Genomic DNA, 25401 nt, shown 5'->3' on the forward strand with positions numbered 1-25401 from the left:
GAAAAGTAGTTTGGTCAGTCCACCCTGGCCTTGATATTGAAGGGATGATGACATCATCCAATGACATCAGCAACCAATTAGTAAACAATGCCTACTCATAATTGTTTAAAATCACACAATGCTCACCGATATCATTGGATACACTTATCTTCCTCCATCGTTTTACTAGGAAACATAGAAACGCACCATTTTCACGTGTTGAGGTGGTGCTGGAGACGATGAACATGAAGTAGACATTTTGTTTATATTCCTTTAACGTTCACAGACATAATGGACTGCACCAAATCTGAACCTATCTTCCACAAGTTTGGATAGCACATTACAGTAAAGAAAAGTGTATTACAGTAAATTGTGCTGAACTATACTCTACTTTACTGTACTGAACTCTACTGCACTGTTACTTGTCCACTTAATGTGGACTAGTTCAATAACCAAAACAGATTTATTTCCAAACTCAAGGTGCCATCTCATAGCTTGACACCCCATTCTTTCTGCAGACACCTTTTGAATCTTAATTCGGAGTAGACATTTAAGAATTTTTGGTAAACGTGGTCGCATAAAAACCTGAGGGAGATTTTACCACAATTCCATTACCAAAATGTGCATCTGCACAGATCTTCCACTTTAATTTGTTTTTGTACATTTTTCAGTATAAATTGTTCAAAGTAGTCCTTTTGCATAGATTTGTATGTTTTGTTAAACTTTGAAATAAATGTTTTTTGTTTGGCATACATTTTGAAGTGAAAAAGCGGAGTCAAGTGTAATTCTGTTACCTTGGAATTGCCCCTAGCCTACCTGATGCAGTATCAGTATGGGCTATGGTTGTACTGTAGTAGGCTTACTTATATGCAAAGCAGTGATGTCATTGTGTCACCCTTGCATGTGTTGCTTTTTTCATACAATTGATGTAATCAAATTTACAGGCCCAGTCTGTATGATTATGATCGGTAACGTTTGTAGTATGTTGCAGTATAGGCCTAGATGTTATGCCTACATGATCAACCTATGGAATGGGAAATGCCATGTTTTATATGTAAAAATAAATAAAGGCTAATGAATCCTATCAAATTAATACACTTTGGGGTCTGTTCATTGTTGCAAGAGGAAAGATGACTTGTGGGCATATTGCCATACACTGTTAACATGATTTGTTTACATGTGCATTTTCTATCAAATATCTCTTAAGTGTTAAGCAAGCCCATTAAAAAAAAAAATAACATTTTTCCTCAATAGCTCAGTGGAGATTAGTAATTGTGGATGTTTAGACTATTGTGGCTTGTTTTGGGTAGGCGGTTAGGCCAGGGCTCACCAACCCTATTCCTGGGGAACTACTCTCATGTCGGTTTTCGCTCCAACCTCAGCTTATCAACCAGCTAATTATTAGAATCAGGTGCATTAGATTAGGGTTGGAGTGAAAACCTACAGGAAAGTAGCTCTCCAGGAACAGGGTTGGAGAGCCCTGGGTTAGGCCCTACTTACATTTTACATTTGAGTAATTTAGCAAAAGGTAAAAGGTGGAATGCTTTTGACACCTTGTAGAGTCCAGCCCCGACTAATTGAGGCTGTTCTGAGGGCAAAAGAGGGGATGGGTTTCTTAATGTTTTGTAGATTCAGTGTGTGTGTGTGAGGGACTGCATGTTTGCTGATGTGAGGAGAATGAGAGCAGGTGGTTCATGTGTTCATTAATCTTATGGCTTGTAGATTTGAAACTGTATCAGACCTCATGCTCCGATACCGCCTGCCCGACCGTAAGGGAGAGAACAGCTTGTGTGTGGGGTCTTTGGTGCTGTGTGCCTTCTTCAGGCACTGTTTTGAGTAGATCTCCTGGATGGGTGGGAGTGTGGTCTCAGTGATGTACTGGGCTGTATTCACCACCACCTAGAAGGCCTTGCGGTTGTGGACGGAGCAATTCCCGTACCAGGCTGTGATGCAACCGGTCAGGACAATCTCTCGATGGTGCAGCAGTAGTATTTGGAGAGGGGGGCGGGGCAGGACCCGGTTCATCTTATCAGTTCCATCTAAGGTGTTGGTAACCACATCAGGGACGTATTCATATAGTACATAACATGAGGAGGCTAGACCGTATGCAACAGGCCAGATGTCTAGGTTACTGAGACTGTATCACAACACTTAGTTTCTGTGATCCGCTATTATAGTTTTGAAAGTTTCAGTGGTAACATAGTGATTAATAGTCAAATGTCCCGGCTCCCCAGTAACCTTTCTCCATCTTCAAGGGTTCAGACTATTCCAAGCCGATAGGCCTGCCTGTCCCTTGTAGCAGAGATTGTGAAGTTGTGCCCCCTTATCCGTTAGCTATCTGTTCTGGCTTGGCAGGCCAAGTGGCTGGGTGTGGCTCATTGCACTTTGATGAAGTTTTCATGGAGATTTAGGCCTAATTTAAATCCACTTTTGACTGTTAAGCCTATTGATAGTGCCACTGAAACTTACTCATTAAAAAGGATTGTGTATGTTGGCTTCTGGTGTGATTGGGACTGCTTTTAGTCAGAATCAGCTTTGAGATTAGCAGCTCAACCTCTGATATTATAGGTTCGGCTATATCCCCTTTCCTCGAGCTTGACCCATTGAAGTCAAAGCAGAGCATTAGAGATTATTACCCTACAAATAATCTAACCCTCACTAGAGTTCATTCAGACTATCCTTTTCAAAATCCAATGAAAGGTGGAAACTTCCGCCGTGCCACATCCAAGGATATTGTAGTGTGTTTTTGAATAGGACTTGAATAGGATTCCATTTATTTCCCCCCATTTGTGTAAACATTAAACCCTATAATTTATTCTAACAGTGTCTTAAACTAGTGCTTGAATGTATTGTGCTTGAGCTTGTGAAACCTTTTACCTTTTCATTGATAATGTGATGTTGATCCCTGATGCTGCTTACAAGCCCTGAGAGAGAACCTCAGCCACGTGAAGAAGAGCCATGCTTCTTTTAGATGGAATCTTGGATGTTAGGTCATAAATATCTCCATGATTCACAACAATCCCAACCTCCATTTTTTTTTTTCTGTGCTCGCCTTAATGTTGTTTTTATGTTGGCACTCAGCAAAAACTGAATTACTTAGGCTTTTGTGTGTCTTCTGGCGGTACGTCAACAAGAAAAGTGTACTCCTCTCTCCCCTCTTTATGTGCAGTGCCCTGTTGGCTAGTGCCAAAGCACTCCTAAGGAAAGGGATTGACCTTAGAGGAATTGAAGACCGTGCCAGTGAAACAAAGTTGCCCTGTGTCTGTTTGCCTGGTCTGAATATGGATGTCAACCAGCGTATCTGCATGCGGGTTTCTCTGTGTGTGTTTGCAGGGAAGATGCTCAAGTCTCAGGACTCTCATTTTTGTCCCCTCACACATACGCATGTCTCTAATCCAGGAGAGGAGCAGCCCCTCCCTGGCCTGTGTTGGGGGTCAGGGTGTTAGGTCATCTTCCTGCTGTCGGATGGTTGGGACTGAGAGTGTGTCAACCTCAAAGATCGCCAAACCTTTATTTGTTTAGCTTATAAGAAGCCATAGGCTATACAAAATTGTCAAGTTGGACTTCCTCTGCACTTTGCAGACTAAGTAAATTTGTTTGAATTAGTTGTCCTACTTGTAAACTTGTGTGTCTGTGTGTGTGTCTGGTCGTGCATGCGCAGGTGCGTACAACTGTAGCCCAAAAGGTAGAGACGGAGAGTAATGCATGGAGTATAGTCCATAGCGTGTGTCTGTGAGCCCAGCTCAGCACATCCACCCCCTGTGTGTGTAGGACTATATTCTCAGGGAGGGGCCACCCTCCAGGCTTCCCCAGTGCTCTACCCTCCTCTCTATCCAACAAGTCTCTTCTGCTGTCCGGTCTGATGAGGGAGGGGAGCGTCTTGTCCTGCTAGCTCTATAATAGCCCATGCCTCTGTACTGCTGTCCCTCACCAAATGGGAAAATTCTTCCAAGAAGTGGGATAGTCGGGTTTCTTTGAGTGTTTGTGTTTTTTAATGGTGTTTGGGTGTCACATGGAGCTGTGATTTGCTGTGATTTGCTGTTATTAGGCTAGATGGAGCGGAGCCTAGGCAAGGCTGGGTCAGCCTGGGGCCTCAGACCAGCTGATGCACTGTCATCCTGTCTGAGCTGGAGTCGGAGGCAGAGGCAGAGGAGAGCCCAGCCAGCCAGGTTCTCTCAGACACATCCACTGAATGTAGTGTAGCCTACTATACAGTACATCCCCTGCTCAGGATGCAGAGGAGGCTTCACTAGAGGCAGACATGTTGGTCTCTAGAGAAAGAGACTGTGAGATCACTGCTCAAGGAGCGCTGCTAACCAAATGTATTGTTATTCAGTCATGCAGACCTAGAATAGGCTATCTCCTTGAAAACATAGTGATGGACTTATTGACAGGAAATGTATACAGAAGGCTATTCCTGTACTCAATGCTCCTGACAGTATGTTAGGGTTATTTGTATTGGACACGAAGCCAAGTTACCAACTTAGATTCATGTAACAACACCAACAGCCTTACTCTGTCCCTTTTTCCCCTCTATAGCTTCCAGTCAAAGTGGGCCAACAGAACACTCACACCAAAGTCAGCACAGAGCACAACAAGGACTGTCTGATACACATCTCCAAGTACAAGTTCTCACTGGTCATCAGTGGCCTCACGAACATCCTGAAGAATGTGAACAACATGGTGAGTGTGTGTGCTGTATGTGCAAACAATGTCAGTTGAAGCCTATGGAGCCCGGTACAGTGTTGGAGATGTCTCAACCATGTCTCTCTCTCCCCTAGCGAATATTTGGGGAGGCTGCGGAGAAGAACCTGTATCTCTCTCAGCTCATCATCCTGGACACACTGGAGAAGTGCCTTGCTGGGGTGAGGATCATTCCCCATCAAAAACGGAAATGATGGATGCATGTCGCTTTTATATCTCTGACTCTCTTCCTCGCTCACTCTCCTTCGTTCTCCTTTCCTCCCTCTGTTTTTTCCCTGGTTTGTTTCCTTTTCTCCCTGCAAGCTCTCCTAATGCAGCGTTCTGGTTTTTATCAGCAGATCTCCATTAGATATCAGCATAACACAATAGGATGTGGTGGGCTGTCTGTGGTCAAGATGTTTTGTCTCAGTGGGGACAGTGGCCTTTGCTCTGGACTGGATCTGAGCCCTTTCCCCTCCCCACACATGAACTGTGTGTTTGAGTCCTGTCTCTTTCTTTCAGTCTTGGGGAACTCTGTTAGTAGCCAGTAGTCCCCTAGCTCCCTTTTCTCCTCTCCTTAGTAAAGATGTGCTCACTGAAGATTGCTTTTCCAGGTGCTTGCTCATCTTGACTTTGCATTCTGAGCCTCCGATGGGATTGCCCCGAGTTTCCGGACATTTGTATTCATTTTTTTACTACGAGCTTGCGGATGAAGGACAGCTGTTAGGTTCTTCAAGTCATCCTTTTTCTTGACATCTGAATCATTTTTTCTAACTATTTTTGCCTCGTTGATGTCCTCTTTCAGTAGCCCATGTCCCTGCAAGTTCATTTAAAATTGACATATTACACCCGTACTAGTAATCAGAAAATCCTTCTCTTTTCAATTAAATATTTCACTTAATGATCCACCACTGTCCCCAAGTAGAGCCCTCTCTTTCCCAACTCCCCCAACAGTGTGCTGGTGTAATGACAGGTCCCAGGCCTGCAGAAGAGCGCTCTCTGTCCCCAGTCCCTCCGCAGTGAACAGAAGTAATGACAGGTCCCAGGCCTGCAGTGCAGCATGTCCAAATCCAGCAGGTAGAATCATTAGTCTGGATAGCTCTGTCCAGAGCCATTATCTCAGCTAGATTTACAGCATTGTTTCAAGGCTGTGAGAGACATCAGAATGCACTGTATCTAAAATATGTGATGTGAAGTTGTAGCCTACCGATTGTGATATCTTCCCTATTGGTAAGGATGTTTTAGACCAAGTATGTTTTATATCTTGATGAATGAGAGGGAATGTGTGTCTTCAGGGATGCACGCCTTGTGACGGGAGCCTGACTGACCGTTCTCTCTGTGTAGCAGGGTTTTATTCAGGCCTATTCTCCTCTCTGGGCTAATCGGGCAGTGAGGACATTGAAAGGTTTTTCTCATGTTTGACCTCTAACCTTTCCTCTAATCCCTCCCTTCCTGGTCTCTCCTTCCTTCCCTCCATCCCTCAGCAACCGAAGGACTGCATGCGTCTGGATGAGACTATGCTGGTGAAACAGCTGCTGCCAGAGATCTGTCATTTCATCCACACGTACCGTGAGGGCCACCAGCATGCCGCCGAGCTACGTAGCTCCGCCTCCGGGGTCCTCTTCTCCCTCAGCTGCAACAACTTCAATGCCGTGTTCAGCCGCATCTCCACCAGGTGACATTGATCATAAACACCCAGAACTCTAACCCTCAGCCCAAGCTGCTCTGAGAAGCGACAGGCCACAGTAGTAGACCTCAGGCTGTACGTAGAGGAAGGGTTACCTTTAAGTGTACACCAGTTCAGGCCTGTGGTCTTCAGTGAGAGCAAGGAGGAAAAAAGAAGCTGGAGCTATCATCTACCCCCGATAGATAAATAAATAAATAGAGGGAGAAAGGGAGTCTGTCAGCAGCCTTCATAAAGAGTCTCTTTGTCTGTGTCTTGTGGAGTAATGTTCCACTGTGAAACCAACCCCCAGAAGGACCTGCACAAGACATGGAGGCATACTCACATGTGTGTGTGTGTGTGTGTACCTGTGTGTGTCAGAGCTGAGTGGTTTGGAGTGGGGAGAAAACATCTGTAAATATTAACCAATCGGGTATATTCATTATTTGTTGAAGCTCAGAAAGCACATATTTTGTCTTCCTTCTCCTTGCACTGGTGTACTAGTTGGTTCTGAGGCAGAAGAGAAGAGTGCTGCTCCACTCGTCTGTCAGTTGCAGTCTGCACTTGTTAACCGAGCTGTGTTGTGGTTTTATTGGTCCATGACTGGCAGGCCCAGACTGATGAAGTGGCTGGTTATTAAATCATGAGGACTGAGGAGTTGGTTATGTTATGTGATGTTAAAACAGGGAGAGAGAGTTGACCTCAGCCACTCCCCAGTGTCGCCTCTCGCTCTCTCTTTTTGTCCTCAGCTTTTACCTTGAAAGCATTGCCCATTCATCCAGACTAGCCTATTTGATGTCCTGTTATTACCGGTAGTCAAATGAGACCTAGACTTACCATTTGATTACTGTATCTATTATGATGCTCTACTGCTACTTCTCTACAATTTTGTAATGATGATGTGATTCTATTGAATATGAATATTCGAGGAGATTAAAATAACCATCTTTATTAAATATCCCTCTTTGCGGTGTTTCCCCTCAGGTTGCAGGAGCTCACTTTGTGTTCGGAGGACACAGTGGATGTCCATGACATCGAGCTCATCCAGTACATTAATGTGGACTGTGCCAAGCTAAAGAAACTGCTACAAGGTATTTGCATATTCTTATCAGTCTCATTGCTTTATTTTGAGCTACAGCCGTCCCATTTGAAGTTATCCGTTTGATAGAGCCGAAGATGTTCTGTTTCTTTTGAGTTGTGCACCGTTGTTGATGTTCAGTGTGGACTCACTATTGGTTGTCATCTCCTGCAGAGACGGTGTTTAAATTCAAAGCCCTCAAGAAGCCTGCCCAGCTAAGTGTCATCAACAGCTTAGAGAAGGTGAGTATCTCTCTCTGTCGGCCTCTCTGTCTGCCACTCTGCCTCTCTCTCTGTTTTCTCTCACGCATCTATCTACAGACTCACTTTCTCCACCTAGTGGTCTCTGGTCCTCATCTCCTGTTGCCCTGCTCCTCCTGCTCTAGTGCAGTGTCTGTTGACTTTCTGTTGCCCTGCTCCTCCTGCTCTAGTGCAGTGTCTGTTGACTTTATGTGGAGCTGCTCCTCCTGCTCTAGTGCAGTGTCTGTTGACTTTCTGTTGCCCTGCTCCTCCTGCTCTAGTGCAGTGTCTGTTGACTTTCTGTGGAGCTGCTCCTCCTGCTCTAGTGCAGTGTCTGTTGACTTTCTGTGGAGCTTCTCCTCCTGCTCTAGTGCAGTGTCTGTTGACTTTCTGTTGCCCTGCTCCTCCTGCTCTAGTGCAGTGTCTGTTGACTTTCTGTGGAGCTGCTCAGGCATCTGGATACACTTCAGTTACACTAACCGTCTGTGGCTCGCCAGAAGCCCCGGTCTTGAAGCTTGACAATACAATCAGGACGGGAAATATTGTTGCAAGTTGGTGTGTTGTTGATAGTCTTCTTTGCGAGTAGAAGATGGGTACAGTGCTTCCCAGGCAGGTGGTGTGACCCCCTTTTCTCCCCCTCAGGCCTTCTGGAACTGGGTGGAGAACTACCCTGATGAGTTCACCATGCTGTACCAGAGACCACAGACAGACATGGCTGGTGAGGATGCAGTTGCAGTTCTAATGTGATGAATCTTACAGTACCTGTCAAAAGTTTGGACACCTACTTATTCAAGGGTTTTTCTTTATTCTTTTCCTATTTTCTACTAGAGGTCGACCGATTATGATTTTTCAACATCGATACCGATTATTGGAGGACAAAAAAAGCCGATGCCGATTAATCGGCCGATTTTTAAAATGTATTTGTTATAATGACAATTACAACAATGCTGAATGAACACTTATTTTAACTTAATTTAATACATCAATAAAATCAATTTAGCCTCAAATAAATAATGAAACATGTTCAATTTAGTTTAAATAATGCAAAAACAAAGTGTTGGAGAAGAAAGTAAAAGTGCAATATGTGCCATGTAAGAAAGCTAACGTTTAAGTTCCTTGCTCAGAACATGAGAACATATGAAAGCTGGTGGTTCCTTTTAACATGAGTCTTCAATATTCCCAGGTAAGAAGTTTAGGTTGTAGTTATTATAGGAATTATAGGACTATTTTTCTCTCTACCATTTGTATTTCATATACCTTTGACTATTGGATGTTCTTATAGGCAGTTTAGTATTGCCAGTGTAACAGTATAGCTTCCGTCCCACTCCTCGCTCCTCCCTGGGCTCGAACCAGGAACACAACGACAACAACCACCCCCGAAGCAGTGTTACCCATGCAGAGCAAGGGGAACAACTACTCCAAGTCTCAGAGCAAGAGACGTTTGAAACGCTATTAGCACGCACCCTGCTAACTAGCTAGCCATTTCACATCACATCGTTACACCAGCCTAATCTCGGGAGTTGATAGGCTTGAAGTCATAAACAGCAGAGCTGCTGGCAAAACGCACAAAGTGCTGTTTGAATGAATGTTTATGAGCCTGCTGGTGCCTTCCATCGCTCAGTCAGACTGCTCTATCAAATCATAGACTTAATTATAACATCATAACACACAGAAATGCGAGCCTTAGGTCATTAATATGGTCGAATCCGGAAACTATCATCTCGAAAACAAGACGTTTATTCTTTCAGTGAAATACGGAACCGTTCCGTATTTTATCTAATGGGTGGCATCCATCAGTCTAAATATTCCTGTTACATTGCACAACCTTCAATGTTATGTCATAATTACGTAAAATTCTGGCAAATTAGTTCGCAATGAGCCAGGCGGCCCAAACTGTTGCATATACCCTGACTCTGCGTGCAGTGAATGCAAGAGAAGTGACACAATTTCACCTGGTTAATATTGCCTGCTAACCTGGATTTCTTTTCGCTAAATATGCAGGTTTAAAAATATATACTTCTGTGTATTGATTTTAAGAAAGGCATTGGTGTTTATGGTTAGGTACACGTTGGAGCAACGACAGTCCTTTTTCGCGAATGCGCACTGCATCGATTATATGCAACGCAGGACACGCTAGATAAACTAGTAATATCATCAACCATGTGTTACCAAGTTATAACTAGTGATTATGATTGATTAAGTTTAATGCTAGCTAGCAACTTACCTTGGCTTCTTACTGCATTCGCGTAACAGGCGTGCTCCTCGTGAGACAGGTGGTTAGAGCGTTGGACTAGTTAACCGTAAGGTTGCAAGATTGAATCCCTGAGCTGACAAGGTAAAAATCTGTCGTTCTGCCCCTGAACAAGGCAGTTAATCCACCGTTCCTAGGCCGTCATTGAAAATAAGAACGTGTTCTTAACTGACTTAACTAGTTAAATAAAGATTAAATAAAGGTTTAAAAAAAATACAAATACAAATTGGCAAAATTATCGTCCAAAATTACTGATTTCCGATTGTTATGAAAACTTGAGATCGGCCCTAATTAATCGGCCATTCTGATTAATCGGTCGACCTCTATTTTCTACATTGTAGAATAATAGTTAAGAGATCAAAACTATGAAATATCAAAAAAGGTGTTAAACAAATCTAAATATATTTTGACCGCTTTGCACACTCTTATTCTCTCAACCAACTTCACTTGGAATGCTTTTCCAACAGTCTTGAAGGAGTTCCCACATATGCTGAGCACTTGTTGACTGTTTTTCCTTCACTCTGCTGTCCAACTTGACCCAAACCATCTCAAATGGGTTGAGGTAGGGTGATTGTGGAGGCCAGGTCATCTGATGCAGCACTCCATCACTCTCCTTCTTGGTCAAATAGCCCTTACACAGCCTGGAGGTGTGTTGGGTCAATGTCCTGTTGAAAAACAAATGATAGTCCCACTAAGCGCAAACCAGATTGGATGGCGCATCGCTGCAGAATGCTGTGGTAGCCATGCTGGTTAAGTGTGCATTGAATTCTAAGTAAATCACAACAGTGTCACCAGCAAAGTACCATCACACCTTTTCCTCCATGCTTCATGGTGGGAACCACACATGCGGAGATCATCCATTCACCTACTCTGCGTCTCAAAAAGACACGGCGGTTGGAACCAAAAATCTCCAATTTGGACTCATCAGACCAAAGGACAGATTTCCACCAGTCTAATGTCCCTTGCTGGTGTTTCTTGGCCCAAGCTAGTCTTCTTATTGGTGTCCTTTAGTAAGTGGTTCCTTTGCAGAAATTCGACCATGAATGCCTGATTGACGCAGTCTCCTCTAAACAGTTGATGTTGAGATGTGTCTGTTACTTGAACTCTGTGAAACATTTCTTTTTTGTCTGCAATTTCTGAGGCTGGTTAACTCTAATGAACTTATCCTCTGCAGCAGAGGTAACTCGGGGTCTTCCTGTTGTGGTCCTCATGAGAGACAGTTTCATCAAAGCGCTTGATGGTTCTATCCATAATATGGATTTGGTATTTTACCAAATAGGGCTATTTTTTGTATACCACCCCTACCTTGTCACAACACAACTGATTGTCTCAAACGCATTAAGAAGGAAAGAAATTCCTCAAATTCACTTTTAACAAGGCATAACTGTTAATTATAATGCATTCCAGGTGACTACCTCATGAAGCTGGTTGTAGAGAATGCAAAGAGTGTGCAAAGCTGTCATCAAAGCAAAGGATGGCTACTTTGAAGAATCTCAAATATAAAATCTATTTTGACATAACACTTTTTGGTTAATACATGATTCCAAATGTGTTATTTCATAGTTTTGATGTCTTCACTATTATTCTACAATGTTTAAAATAGTGAAAATGAAGAAAAACCCTTGAATGAGTAGGTGTGTCCAAACTTTTGACTGGTACTGTATGTCTGTTATTGACTGCTGTTGCTTGGTTGTGTCTCTACCAGACTGTGTGTTATTGACTGTTTTGTTGCTTGGTTGTGTCTCTCCCTGACTGTGTTGTTGCCTGGCCGGGTCTCTCCCAGACTGTGCAGAGAAGCTGTTTGACCTGGTGGACAGTTTTGCTGAGAGTGCCAAGAGGAAGGCAGCCGTGTGGCCACTGCAGATCATCCTCCTCATCCTCTGTCCCGACATCACACAGGACATCTCCAGAGAGACTGTAGAGGACACCAAGGTCAACAAGGTCAGAAACAACCCACCCACGGGGCAGGGCACACACACTATGGTTCTAATCAGTACACTACTCTTCTCTGTCCTTAACAGAAACTGTTCCTGGAGAACCTGAGGAAGGCCCTGGCCGGCCACGGGGGCAGTAAACAGCTGACTGAGAGTGCTGCCATCGCCTGTGTCAAACTCTGCAAGGCCTCCACCTACATCAACTGGGAGGACCACTCTGTCATCTTCCTCCTGGTGCAGTCCATCGTAGTGGACCTTAAGGTGAGCATCAGCCACAGATGGTCCTCTGATCATCAGTGTTATGGGAAGGTATTATAAACATAGTATCCAGTATTAGTCACCAGTGGTAACCAGTCACAGCTGATGCTATGGACTTTGTTTCTCCCTTCTCCTGTCAGGCCCTGCTCTTCAACCCAACCAAGCCTTTCTCCAGAGGGGCGGGAAGCCAGAACGCAGACGTGGACCTCATGATCGACTGCTTTGTCTCTTGTTTCCGCATCAATCCCCACAACAACCAGCATTTTAAGGTATTTATTCGTGTTTATTAAGGATCCCTGCTGCTACTCTTCCTGGGGTCCAGCAACATTAAGTCAGTTATATATACAGTTTAAAATATTGCATGACATTACATTTCATAACACTTACCCAAAAATGTAGTGTGTTCCTTCAGGCCGCTACTCCACTATCACATATTTACAATACAACATCCATGTGTATGTACATGTCTTATCATGTGTGTCTGTGCCTGTGTGTGTGTTTCTTCACAATCCCTGCTGTTCCATGCGGTGTATTTTTATCTGCTTGCATCAGTTACCTGATGTGAAATATAGTTCCATGTAGTCATGGCTCTGTGTCATACTGTGCTCTTTCCATAGTCTGTTCTTGGCTTGGGGACTGTGAAGAGACCTTTGGTGGCATGTCTTGTGGGGTATGCATGGGTGTCCAAGCTGTGTGCTAGTAGTTTGAACAGACAGCTCAATGCATTCAGCATGTCAAAACTTCTTTGAAAAACAAGTAGTGATTATGTCAATCTCTCCTCCACTTTGAGCCATGAGAGATTGACATGCATATTATTAATATTAGCTCTCCGTGTACATTTAAGGGCCAGCCGTGCTGCCCTTTTCTGAGCCAATTAACATTTTCCAAGGTTCCTCTTTGTGGCACCTGACCACACGAGAGCCTTTAGGACCTGCCTTGTTGATAGTGTTGTTAAAAAGACAGCAGTGCTTTATTATGGATGGACTTCTCCCCCATCTTAGCTACTGTTGTATCAACATGTTTTGACCATGACAGTTTACAATCCAGGGTTACTCCAAGCAATTTAGTCACCTCAATGTCCACATTATTCATTACAATATTCAGTTGAGGTTTAGGGTTTAGTGAATGATTTGTCACAAATTACAATGCTTTTAGTTTTTGAAATATTTAGGACTAGCTTATTCCTTGCCACCCATTCTGAAACTGACTGCAGCTCTTTGTTAAACAGTGATTTCACTCGCTGTAGAAATGATGTGTATAGTGTTGAGTCCTCCGCATACATAGCTTTACTCAATGGCATGTCATTAGTAAAGATTGAAATAAGTAAGGGGCCTAGACAGCTGCCCAGGGGAATTCCTGATTTTACCCGGATTATGTTGGAGAGGCTTCCATTAAAGAACACCCTCTGTGTTCTGTTAGATGGGTAACTCTTTCCAGGCTCTGTCGTAACCGGGAGACCCATGAGGCGGCGCACAATTGGCCCAGCGTTGTCCGGGTTAGGGGAGGGTTTGGCCGGCAGAGATGTCCTTGTCCCATCACGCTCTAGCGACTCCTGTGGCGGGCCTGGCGCATGCACGCTGACACGGTCGCCAGCTGTACGGTGTTTTCTCCGACACATTGGTGTGGCTGGCTTCCTGGTTAAGCGGGCATTGTTTCAAGAAGCAGTGTGGCTTGGTTGGGTCGTGTTTCAGAGGACGCATGGCTCTCGACCATCGCCTCGCCCAAGTCCGTATGGGAGTTGCAGCGATGAGACAAGACTGTAACTACCAATTGGATATCATGAAATTGGGGAGAAAAAGGGGTAAAAAAATATATATTGGGACAGGTAACTTTTTATCCACAATATAACAGGGGGTGTAAAGCCATAACACATACGTTTTCTCCATCAGCAGACTATGATCGATAATGTCAAAAACCGCACTGAGGTCTAACAAAACAGCTCCCACAATCTTTTTAGCATCAATTTCTCTCAGCCAATCAATTATCAGTAATTTGTGTAAATGCCGTGCTTGTTGAATGTCCTTCCCTATAAGCGTGCTTACAGTAAAATAGAATTGTATCTGGCCAAAAGTTCACGAAGGGTTGGTAACAAGCTGATTGGTTGGCTATTTGAGCGAGTAAAGGGGGGCTTTGCTATTCTTGGGTAACATAATTACTTTTGCTTTCCTCCAGGCACACTCTAGGCTTAGATTGAAGCTATGGCAAATAGAGGAGGGCCAATATCGTCCGTTATTATCCTCAGTAATTTTCCATCCAAGTTGTCAGACCCCGGTGGCTTATTGTTGAAAGACAATAATAGTTTTTTCACTTCTTCCACACTCACTTTACGGAAATCAAAATTACAATGCTTGATTTTCATCATTTGATCAGTTTTACTTGGATGTGTGTTGTCGTGTTTGTTGCTGGCATGCCATGCCTAAGTTTGCTAATCTTGCCAATGGAAAATCATTAAAGTAATTGGCAATATCAGTTGGTTTTGTGATGAATGAGCCGTCTGATTCAATGAATGATGGAGCTGAGTTTTGGAGTATAGTCTTTCATAGAAAGGGTTGTTGATGCACATTTTTTAACCACATACTGGTGTTGAAGTAAGGACTCTGTGATCCTTGGTTAATCTCTCTCTTTATTTTTCTCCTCCATTTCAGGTCTGCCTGGCGTCATCCTCCCCTCCCACCTTCCACTTCGTCCTGGTCAACTCCCTACACAGAATCATCACCAATGTAAGTGTGTGTTGTCATGGCCCAACATAGGGTTAAGGGATCAATCAACACATCACATGCCAATGTCCAGTTCCACTATTCAAAGTATATAAAGTGACCAATGCTGTGTGCTCACAGTGCATGTCTAGAATGTCCAGTGGTAACCTTATCTGTGGTGACTTTGTGTAGATGATGTCACTACTGTATACACTGGGCTGGCTCTATTACCCAGCCATTAGATCGACTACCATCTCACTCTGGATGAGCCATGCAGGGAGAGGAAGTGCTGCAGACACTCATGTGGTTTGTGTGTGTGTGTGTGTGTTTGTGTGTTTCAATAGGAAGTGCCTGAGGGAAGATTTCATACAGAGACCCTTTTATTAGCTCCCCATGTGCCTAGGAGACTGTGTGTGAGGGAGTGAGAGTATAACTGGTCTCTCTCTCACCCCCCTCACGCAAAGCACTTCCTGTCTGTGAGCACAAGTCAGAGGCTGCTTTTGTTCCTGCGTGTCTCTGTCTGTCTGGGTTTGTGGGTGGGTAACAGAGAGTAGGAGAGTACAGCTGCCATCTTTCTCCCCTCCAGGCAAACTGGAGAAGTCCCATCTCTCCACCCTAACAAATCCTACTGGGCTGAAGGCCCCATGTCATTTTCTGAATGAGTTTCGATTGGGATAAGACTCAACACCCACTTACTATTTAACCTACAGGCCCTTGTATTATCCAAGTCTCTTTACAGGATAACGTTTCTGTTTAAAATGTTTTATAATGAAGCCTACAGTAGATTTGTTTAGAGGATTGAGTTTAACCCTCTGTCCATTCCTTTGCTGCAGTCTCCATTGGACTGGTGGCCTAAGATTGATGCGGTGTACTGCTACTCAGGAGAGCTGAGGATCATGGTTTCTGAGACGCTGGGCCACGTGATGAGGGGCTGCAGTACGCACGCTCCCCTCCGCATGACTCCGGTAAGACACACACACAACAAAACACACACTCTTGGAAACAAAAACATACTCAACAAACCCAAATATTAGCAGTGTGCATGATTCTTTTTTAAGTTAATGGGCCATGTTGGGATGAGATGTTATTCAATGCCAGACAGCAGCGTCTGTGTGTGGTTTTACTGTGGAGAGCAGGAGCTTCACAGCAACGGTAGCAGCAATCTCCCCCCCCCCCCCCCCCCCACAGACACTCTTTCTTTTTTCTCCAAATACAAACTTATACATACAAACAGCAAGTTACAGACGCACTCAAACAACGACTACATCTCCTCTGCCCAGACCCGTATGCTCACACCCCCATCCTTAGTGCAATATTGTTTGCCACTTGGCCTTAAATTGTACCAATTTGTTTTTCGTGGTCGCCCATGCTATTTTAATAATATATCATTCAATTTTTCCATTATGTACATGATGGCGGATTGATTGATTTCCAAGTTTTTAGTATATGTTTTTTTCAAGATGAGTGATGTATCGTCCAGCTCATTGGGTATCTCACTACACCACTATATGCAATGTCATGAAATATGCGGATAGATAGATTAAAAGAAAGTTTACATTGCAATACTTCTGACAGCCAACTTTCTTGCTCCGTCCATACATTTTGCACCTCATAGTATTCCCAGAAAGCTAGTAGTTTTACACTTAAGACATGACTCTGCTGTTGTGCTGTAGACTGAGTTTTCTCTCTTTTATAATAAATTGTAAACATTTAGTTTATACTGGATTAAACATACATTTTCGTTAAGTGTAATTTCGTTACTTTTGCGCCAACTTTCCCTCCACTTGTGATAACATTTGGTTCCAATCTTGGTTCCAATAGTTTTTTTTCTTTTTTATAACTCAAATAAGATTCATTCAAGGTTGCTCTGATGTTTCGAAAATATTTATATACTAAACTTTTTGATACACTACATGACCAAAAGTATGTAAACACCTGCTTGTCAAACATCTCATTCCAAAATCCTGGGAATTAATATGGAGTTGGTCCCCCCTTTGCTGCTATAACAGCCTCCACTCACTAGATGTTGGAACATCGCTGCGGGGATTCCAATTCATCCCAAAGGTGTTCGATGGGGTTGAGGACAGGGCTCTGTGCAGGCCAGTCAAGTTCTTCCACATTATACGGAAATGGTTTGTTGAGATCAGACTTCGATTTGTCCATGGGGGCATTGTTATGCAGAAACAGGAAAGCGCCTTCCATAAACTGTTGCCACAAAGTTGGAAGCATAGAATCGTCTAGAACAGTGGTTCCCACATTTTGTTATAGTCCTGTACCCCTTCAAACATTCAACCTCCAGCTGCGTACCCCCTCTAGCACCAGGGTCATCGCACTCTCAATTGTAGTTTTTTGTCATCATTGAAAGCCTGCCCCCCCCCCCCACACACACACACGATACATTTATTAAACATAAGAATGAGTGTGAGTTTTTGTCACAACCCGGCTCGTGGGAAGTGACAAAGAGCTCTTATAGGACCAGGGCACAAATAATATAATAATCAATCATTTTGCTCTTTATTTAGGCATCTTACATATAAAACTTTATTTGTTAATTGTGAATAACTCTCTACAGGTTAATGAGAAGGGTGTGCTTGAAAGGATGCACATATCTCTGCAATGTTGCGTTGTATTGGAGAGCGTCTCAGTCTTAAATCATTTTACACACACAGTCTGTGCCTGTATTTAGTTTTCATGTTAGTGAGGGCAGAGAATCCACTCTCACATAGGTACGTGGTTGCAAAGGGCATCAGTGTCTTAACAGCGCAATTTGCCAAGGCAAGAAACTCTGATTGCAGCCCAATCCAGAAATCTGGCAGTGGCTTCTGATTAAATTACATTTTCACAGAACCGCTTGTTGCAATTTCGATGAGGCTCTCTTGTTCATATAGCGAGCGGTAAGTGGACTGGAAGCAGGGAATGAATGGGATAACGAATACAGTTGTTTGTTTCATCAGTTTCGGGAAGGTACCTGCGTAATTGCACACCCAACTCACTCCGGTGCTTTGCTATATCACATTTGACATTGTCTGCAAGCTTGAGTTCATTTGCACACAAAAAAATCATACAATGATGGAAAAACCTGTGTGTTGTCCAACTTCTTAATCAGCCTCAATTTTGTCCCGCATATTGAATATAAATGGACTGTTTGAAAATGTCAATACATTTTTAGTTGGCGTACCCCTGACAGCATTGCGCATACCTGCATACCCAGTTTGGGAATTCCTGGTCTAGAATGTCACTGTATGCTGTAGCATTAAGATTCCCCTTGACTAGAACTAAGGGGCCTAGCCTGAACCATGAAAAACAGCTCCAGACCATTATTCCTCCTCCATCAAACTTTACAGTTGGCTTTATGCATTGGGGCAGGTAGCGTTCTCCTGGCATCCACCAAACCTAGAGTTGTCCGTTAGACTGCCAGATGGTGAAGTGTGATTCATCACTGCAGTCGACGAATGGTATTGCGCATGGTGATCTTAGGCTTGTGTGCTGCTGCTTGGGTATGGAAACCCATTTCAGTTATTGTGCTGACGTTGCATCCAGAAGCAGTTTGAACTCGGTAATGAGTGTTGCAACCAAGGACAGATTTATAAACGTTACATGCTTCAACACTCGGTGTTCCCGTTCTGAATTTGTGTGGCCTACCACTTCGCGGCTGAGCCGTTGTTGCTCCTAAACGTTTCCCCTTCACAATAACAGCACTTACAGTTGACTTGGGCAGCTCTAGCAGGCCAGAAATTTGACGAACTGACTTGTTGGAAAGGTGCCATTGTATGACGGTGCCACGTTGAAAGTCACTGAGCTTTTCAGTACGGGCCATTATACTGCCAATGTTTGTCTATGGAGATTGTATGGCTGTGTGCTCGATTTTATACACCTGTCAGCAACAGGTGTGGCTGAAATAGCCGAATCCACTAATTTGAAAGGATGTCCACATACTTTTGACCATATAGTGTATATGTTGCAAGTAAAAGCCTTGTGTTGGGAGATCATACAATACCATGTCTGGAAGGTTAAAACCACCCTCGGACTTTCCTTTTTATTCTATGAATTTTATTTGCCCACGTTAAGTCTTATTACTGAGTATACTTTTTTAAAGAATGTCTTTGGTGGGGTAGGTGGTATTACAGAAAATAAATAGAAGACCTTTGAGCCATGCCTTTCTTATTTATGGAATGCATTTCAATTAACAGGTGTGCCTTGTTAAAGCCATTTGTGGAATTTCTTTCCTTCTTAATGTGTTTGAGCCAATCAGTTGTGTTGTGACATGGTAGGGGTGGTATACAGACGATAGTCCTTATTTGGTAAAATACCAAATCCATATTATGGCAAGAACAGCTCAAATAATCGAAGAGAAATGACAGTCCATCATTACTTTAAGACATGAAGGTCAGTCAATCTGGAAAATTTCAAGAACTTTGAACGTTTCTTCAAGTGCTGTCTCAAAAACCATCAAGCGCTATGATGAAACTGGCTCTCATGAGGACTGCCACAGGAAACAAAGAACCAGAGTTACCTCTGCTGCAGAGGATAAGTTCATTAGAGTTAACAGCACCTCAGATTGCAGCCCAATTAAATGCTTCACAGAGTTCAAGTAACAGACACATCTTAACATCAACTGTTCAGAGGAGACTGTGTGAATCAGGCCTTCATGGTCAAATTGCTGCAAAGAAACCACTACTAAAGGACAACAATAAGAAGAGACTTGCTTGGGCCAAGAATCACGAGCAATGCACATTAGACTGGTGGAAATCTGTCCTTTGGTCTGATGAGTCCAAATTAGAGATTTTTGGTTCCAACCGCCGTGTCTTTGTGAGACGCAGAGTAGGTGAACGGATGATCTCTGCATGTGTGGTTCCCACCGTGAAGCATGGAGGAAAAGGTGTGATGGTACTTTGCTGGTGACACCGTCCTGTGATTTATTTAGAATTCATGGCTACCACAGCATTCCTCAGCGATACTCCATCCCATCTGGTTTGCGCTTAGTCGGACTATCATTTGTTTTTCAACAGGACAATGACCCAACACACCTTTAGGCTGCGTAAGGTCTATTTGACCAAGAAGGAGAGTGATGGAGTGCTGCATCAGATGACCTGACCTCTACAATCACCCGACCTCAACCCAATTGAGATGGTTTGGGATGAGTTGGACCGCAGAGTGAAGGAAAAGCAGCCAACAAGTGCTCAGCATATGTGGGAACTCCTTCAAGACTGTTGGAAAAGCATTCCAGGTGATGCCAAGAGTATGCAAATCTGTCATCATGGCAACGGATGGCTACTTTGAAGAATCTCAAATATAAAATATATTTAATTTGTTTAACACTTTTAAAAAAAATGTTGGTCACTACATGATTCCATATGAGCTATTTCATAGTTTTGATATCACTATTATTCTGCAATGTAGAAAATAGAAAAACCCTTGAATGAGTAGGTGTGTCCAAACGTTTCACTGGTACTGTATATAAATCTGATAACTCTCTTGATAACCATCTTTGATAACCACTCACTTCCCTGTCGTGTGTGTGTGTGTCATCTTGCTCATATCTGTGTGTTTGGTCTACTCATCTCATGGAAGTGAAGGACGGCAGAGGGAACTCTCTGACATCATTGACTCGGTGGTGCTTCTTTGTCTTCTGCTTATTTTCTCTTTTCATATTGCCCCGTTCTTTCCTTCTCCTCCTCCATTTTCTTTGACCTGGCTGCTGCCGCTCACTCACTCAGATGCCAACCTGTCACAGTCACTGTTTTGCATGGCAGTGGGCGTCTGTTGCTGTAAGTATAACTGCCACCCCTACCACTCCCCACGCTTCCTCCTTCCTCCTCTGCAGCTGACCTCTAACCCCTGACCCCACCCTCAGGCTACCACAGATAAGAGAGAGCCCCTGTCGTCCTCCACCTCCTCTGTGCTCTGGTTGAAGTGAGCCTGTGTCCGACTCCTCCCTCCACTCCATCTCATCTGTATGCTAGGCTAGCTCCTGGAGCATGCTTCTCAGTCTGTTAGTGCTGAGCGATTTTTAGTGCTTTTTGAGGTCGTTTCGGTTATTAAAAAAGAACCACTGTTTTCGTTAAGATGTAATTCAATATTAAATGCACTATGCATTATGTGGATTGAATGCTGTAACTAAACAGAACAATTAATAAAAGGCCAATGATGTTTGTGACCATTACTGCTTATTAACCATTGTTTATTCACATTACTTTAATAAAATATGTTTTATTTGATTACTTTATTATTTAGTTCCAAGTCATCTCATCTCTATAGATCTGCTGCCTACACTGTCTCACAAAATCACTATTTTAGTAGTTCTTCAAAGTAAATGAGGCATACTTTTGTTATTGCTGAATACCAATTATCAATCACTTAGATCATGTATTTTCAGGTAGATAACTCACAAAGCAACTGCTCTCTGTCTCGCACGTTCTTCTCTCTTCTCTCCCTCAGTGTCTGCCCCACACAGACCGGACAAATAGGCACGCAGTGGATTATGGTCATTGTAGTTAATTACCACTCTTACTATGCTAAACCATGTGGAACATTGGCCTGTTGGAAACTAAACTCTACTAAATCGCCCAGTTCGGGCTTGATCTGATTTATCTCTAGAGAAACTGCACATTGAGCTCACAGAAAGTAAGAAGTTAAAGTAATTGAACAGTAATTGAACAAATGTTGGTCAATTAGTTGTTTTAAAAAGAAAAACAACGGACTTGTTGGTTAATTGCTCAGCACTACAGCCTGTTGAGGCTGAGTCCTACTTGCACACTCACTAATACTTTGGATTGTTCATCACCTTTATTTGAACTCCTAAATGGAGGATTTTAATATAATCACAGTGTTGATATGCCTTCAAACTAGGTTCTATGGATGGCTACTTGGTTGTGTTTATCACCTGTGAACGGATGAGAGGCCTATAGAATATTTTGGTGCATAGTTGAATATTTCCTTCAAACACCACTAGAATGCTATTTCCTCATCCATAATTCCTGTTTGCAGTGTCCTGGTGTTTGTGTGTGGGCCTGCCCATGATGGTTTAGGCATGGCTCCTGTCTGTTTGTCCACCTCCTGTTTCATGGCCCACCAATGAAGGGCACTTATGAAACAGTGTCTCTCTCTCTCTCTCGCGCCCCCTGTTTGACCCCTGATTCCTTCTCTCCTGGTGGCTCTCCTGATCCCTGTGCGCTGGGTCACTGTTGCTCGGAGGGTGGGAACTTGTTTGTCTGATTACAGTAGAGATACTCTGCATCTGTTTCTCCTTCTCCTCTACTTAATTTTTCCTTGTTTACCTTTCTCTTTTCTATCACTCTCATCTTAAAAGAATGCTCCTGCTAATGGCTAGTCTCTACTGTTCGTTTCCTTCAGAGTCTGACCTTCAAGGAGAAGATGACCAGTCTGAAGTTCAAGGAGAAGACCACAGACCTGGACACGCGTAGCCACAAGTACCTTCTGCTGGCTCTCGTCAAGCTCATCCATGCTGACCCCAAACTCATGCTACATGTTAGTGTTTGCTCTGTTTACTTTAGGACTCCTGGACAGAAATAATGTGTCTTTTGCTGTTTGAGGATGGCCGTGTAACACAGTAGTTGTACTTATCCTTTAATTCTACATTTGTTGTGTTGGATTAAGCGATTTATCGTTGTTAATTCCACTTGCAGGGTTAGAGTTAGACAAATTAGCCAAGTGTTAGGTTAGAGACTTGTTAAAAGGCTTAGGGCTCAAACACACCAATAGCGTTTGCCTGCCGAAAGTACTTGCAAACCGATGTTACATGTAGAATTGTGCGAAATTGTCAGACGTCAACAGCACACTCAACAATCGGTAGACGAACAGGAGATGTGTGCCACCCTTTTAAACTGGTTTGGGATTTGCAAAGACTTTTAGGCAGACTAGACCGGGAAAGCCACTCTTGGCATGTTTGTACATTTGTGTGTGTGTGTGTGTGTGTGTGTCAGAACCCGGGTAAGCAGGGTCAGGAGATCCAGAGCAGTACAGCAGAGCTGATCACCGGCTTGGTGCAGCTGGTGCCTCTGGCCAACATGGGAGAGTGTTCACAGGAGGCCATGGAGGTGAGCCCCATCTCTCGTTCTCTCACGCTCCTTTTCTCCATTATGGTTACATTTTGCCACAGTAGCTAAAACATACTCCTTGTGTTCTCTTCCTTTTTATAGGCCCTCTTGGTCCTGCATCAACCTGAGGCCATAGAGCTGTGGAACCCAGATGCTCCCATTGAAACCTTCTGGGACATCAGGTAGCCTCAGCCCTCCTTTTTATCTATATTGTTTTATAGATGTTCTCTTATCTTAGATGCCAGTTAAAATTGAGTGTTCGTTGATGCTGATTGGTTAGCACAGATGGAGGTCACCAGTTTGACTGTGATTGACTGTTGTACCCTACAGTTCCCAGGTACTCTTCTTCATCTGTAAGAAGCTGGTTGGCCACCAGATGATCAACAGTACAGAGATCCTTAAGTGGCTGAGGGAGATCCTCATCTGCAGGAACAAGTTCCTCCTAAGGAACAAGGTGAGCCACAGTGTTGTGGGTTTTGTAGTCCTTATACCTGTGGGTCTCATCCAGGAGGGCACAAGGTTATAGAAAGTTCAGAATTATATTTAGGCATTTTTGTCTTTTTGAGTAAAGCAAAAAGGTAGCTCTAGCATTCAGAACCCCCTCCTGAATGTGACCTTTGTTTCACTATTCTCCAATGTTCTAACCGTTCTGTCCTGTCTTCCTCCCCCAGGAGCGGGCCACGGTGGGCAGCGGCATCCCCATCTGCAGACAGGCCCAGACCAAACTGGAGGTGTGTCTCTACATGTTCCTGTGGAGCCCTGACATGGAGGCCGTTCTGGTGGCCATGTCCTGCTTCAGACACCTCTGTGAGGAGGCTGAGGTCCGCTGTGGAGTGGACGAGGTCCCGGTCCAGACCATCCTGCCCAACTACAACACCTTCATCGAGTTTGCCTCCGTCAGCAACATGATGTCCACAGGTTAGTAGTGAATGAACGCGCTAATGACCTATAACCTGGAGTTGACGGTGCTATGTCTTATGGTGTATAGACAGAGTACCACCTCTAGAGGGCAGTCACAGCATGAGAGCTCAGCAGGTGATGACGTCGGGGCTGTCTGAGAGGCCAAGGCTCCTGTCATGGTGTGTTTGTGTGTTTTCAGGCCGGTTAGCCCTGCAGAAGAGAGTGATGGCTCTGTTGAGGAGGATCGAACATCCTACTGCAGGAAACACAGAAGTGAGAGTGGCCTGCTGCTGTGCTTCTGTTCATACCCTTATGCTTCAATATGGAGTGATGTTTGTGAAACACGATATTCACATCAACTCAACATTTGCTTTGTTTTATAATCTTCCCCATAGGCATGGGAAGACACGCATGCAAAATGGGAGCAGGCGACCAAATTAATCCTCACCCATCCCAAAACTAAGCTAGAGGATGGCCAGGCAAGCAGACATCCATTAGCCTGTTCTTATGCATTCTCCTTACGCACATCAAAATACACTTCACAAATGAATTGGTTGTGGATTGATGTTGTCCCTCTGTTGCTCCTATCTGTGTCCAGGAGTGGATCAACATGACGGGCTTCCTGTGTGCTCTGGGAGGTGTGTGTCTGCAGCAGCGCAGCGCCCCAGGCCTGGCCACCTACAGCCCCCCCATGGGGCCTCTCAGTGAGAGGAAGGGCTCCATGATCTCCATGGGCTCCTGTGAGGGGAACACGGAGACGCCCCTGGGCCGCTTCCTGGACCGCCTGCTGTCCCTCATGGTTTGCAGCCATGAAAAGGGTGTTCAGATCCGGACCAATGTTAAGGATCTGGTGGGCCTGGAGCTCAGCCCAGCTCTTTACCCCATGCTCTTCAACAAACTGAAGAACAGCATCAGCCGCTTTTTTGACGCACAGGGGCCGGTGAGAGGAACACATACACATGTACAGTGAAAAGGGTTGTACCTGTAAATCCAAAGACACTGTTAACCTGTGTGGTAAAATGTATAATTATTTTGTATCTGTGTAGGTTCCCATCAATGACACTAACACCCAGTTTGTGGAGCAGACCATCGCCATCATGAAGAACCTACTGGACAACCACACTGAGGGCAGCTCAGAGCACCTGGGACAGGCCAGCATAGAGACCATGATGCTCAACCTGGTCAGGTAAAAGCCTTCGCTCCTCTCCTCCATGGCATGCTTACCCTGGACTATGAGACCGTTGGTGCTGTGAGCACACTGCCCACTCTCATTCTCCCCATGCCCTGTGTTGTGTTGGCAGGTACGTGCGTATCCTGGGCAACATGGTCCATGCCATCCAGATGAAGACCAAGCTGTGTCAGCTGGTGGAGGTGATGATGGAGAGACGAGACGACCTGTCCTTCTGCCAGGAGATGAAGTTCAGGTAAGCGATCGACACGATCTGGCCTTCTGCCAAGAGACAAAGTTCAGGTGAGAGATCGAGATGACCTGGCCTTCTGCCAAGAGATAAAGTTCAGGTGAGAATGTCCTCCTGGAGTCTAGACTGTTAGTCAAACATGTTCTGTACTGTCCAAGTTTACTGCAACATATCAACTGATACGTAGTAATACAAAGACCATGACATTGCATTTACATACAGTCAATTAATGTCCATTTGTCCCT

General features: G+C 44.1%; 1 protein-coding gene across 5 annotated transcripts in view; it reads left to right on the forward strand.

Annotated features, from left to right (window-relative positions):
- LOC110537252 (neurofibromin) overlaps positions 1-25401 on the forward strand; it is a 63009-nt gene that overhangs the window by 4308 nt on the left and 33300 nt on the right. For all 5 annotated transcript variants that reach the window (XM_021623148.2, XM_021623150.2, XM_021623152.2 and 2 more), the window contains exons 2-22: positions 4519-4662; positions 4761-4844; positions 6147-6337; positions 7310-7416; positions 7578-7645; positions 8285-8360; positions 11677-11834; positions 11915-12088; positions 12226-12354; positions 14731-14805; positions 15615-15746; positions 22135-22269; positions 22725-22838; positions 22941-23020; positions 23169-23292; positions 23510-23756; positions 23938-24011; positions 24134-24217; positions 24337-24678; positions 24785-24924; positions 25040-25162. In XM_021623148.2, the coding sequence (XP_021478823.1) occupies positions 4519-4662; positions 4761-4844; positions 6147-6337; positions 7310-7416; positions 7578-7645; positions 8285-8360; positions 11677-11834; positions 11915-12088; positions 12226-12354; positions 14731-14805; positions 15615-15746; positions 22135-22269; positions 22725-22838; positions 22941-23020; positions 23169-23292; positions 23510-23756; positions 23938-24011; positions 24134-24217; positions 24337-24678; positions 24785-24924; positions 25040-25162 (2801 nt within the window). The remainder of the gene's footprint in view (positions 1-4518; positions 4663-4760; positions 4845-6146; positions 6338-7309; positions 7417-7577; positions 7646-8284; positions 8361-11676; positions 11835-11914; positions 12089-12225; positions 12355-14730; positions 14806-15614; positions 15747-22134; positions 22270-22724; positions 22839-22940; positions 23021-23168; positions 23293-23509; positions 23757-23937; positions 24012-24133; positions 24218-24336; positions 24679-24784; positions 24925-25039; positions 25163-25401) is intronic.

This window comes from Oncorhynchus mykiss, chromosome 12 (genome assembly GCF_013265735.2).
Source record: "Oncorhynchus mykiss isolate Arlee chromosome 12, USDA_OmykA_1.1, whole genome shotgun sequence".
Taxonomy (NCBI): domain Eukaryota; kingdom Metazoa; phylum Chordata; class Actinopteri; order Salmoniformes; family Salmonidae; genus Oncorhynchus; species Oncorhynchus mykiss.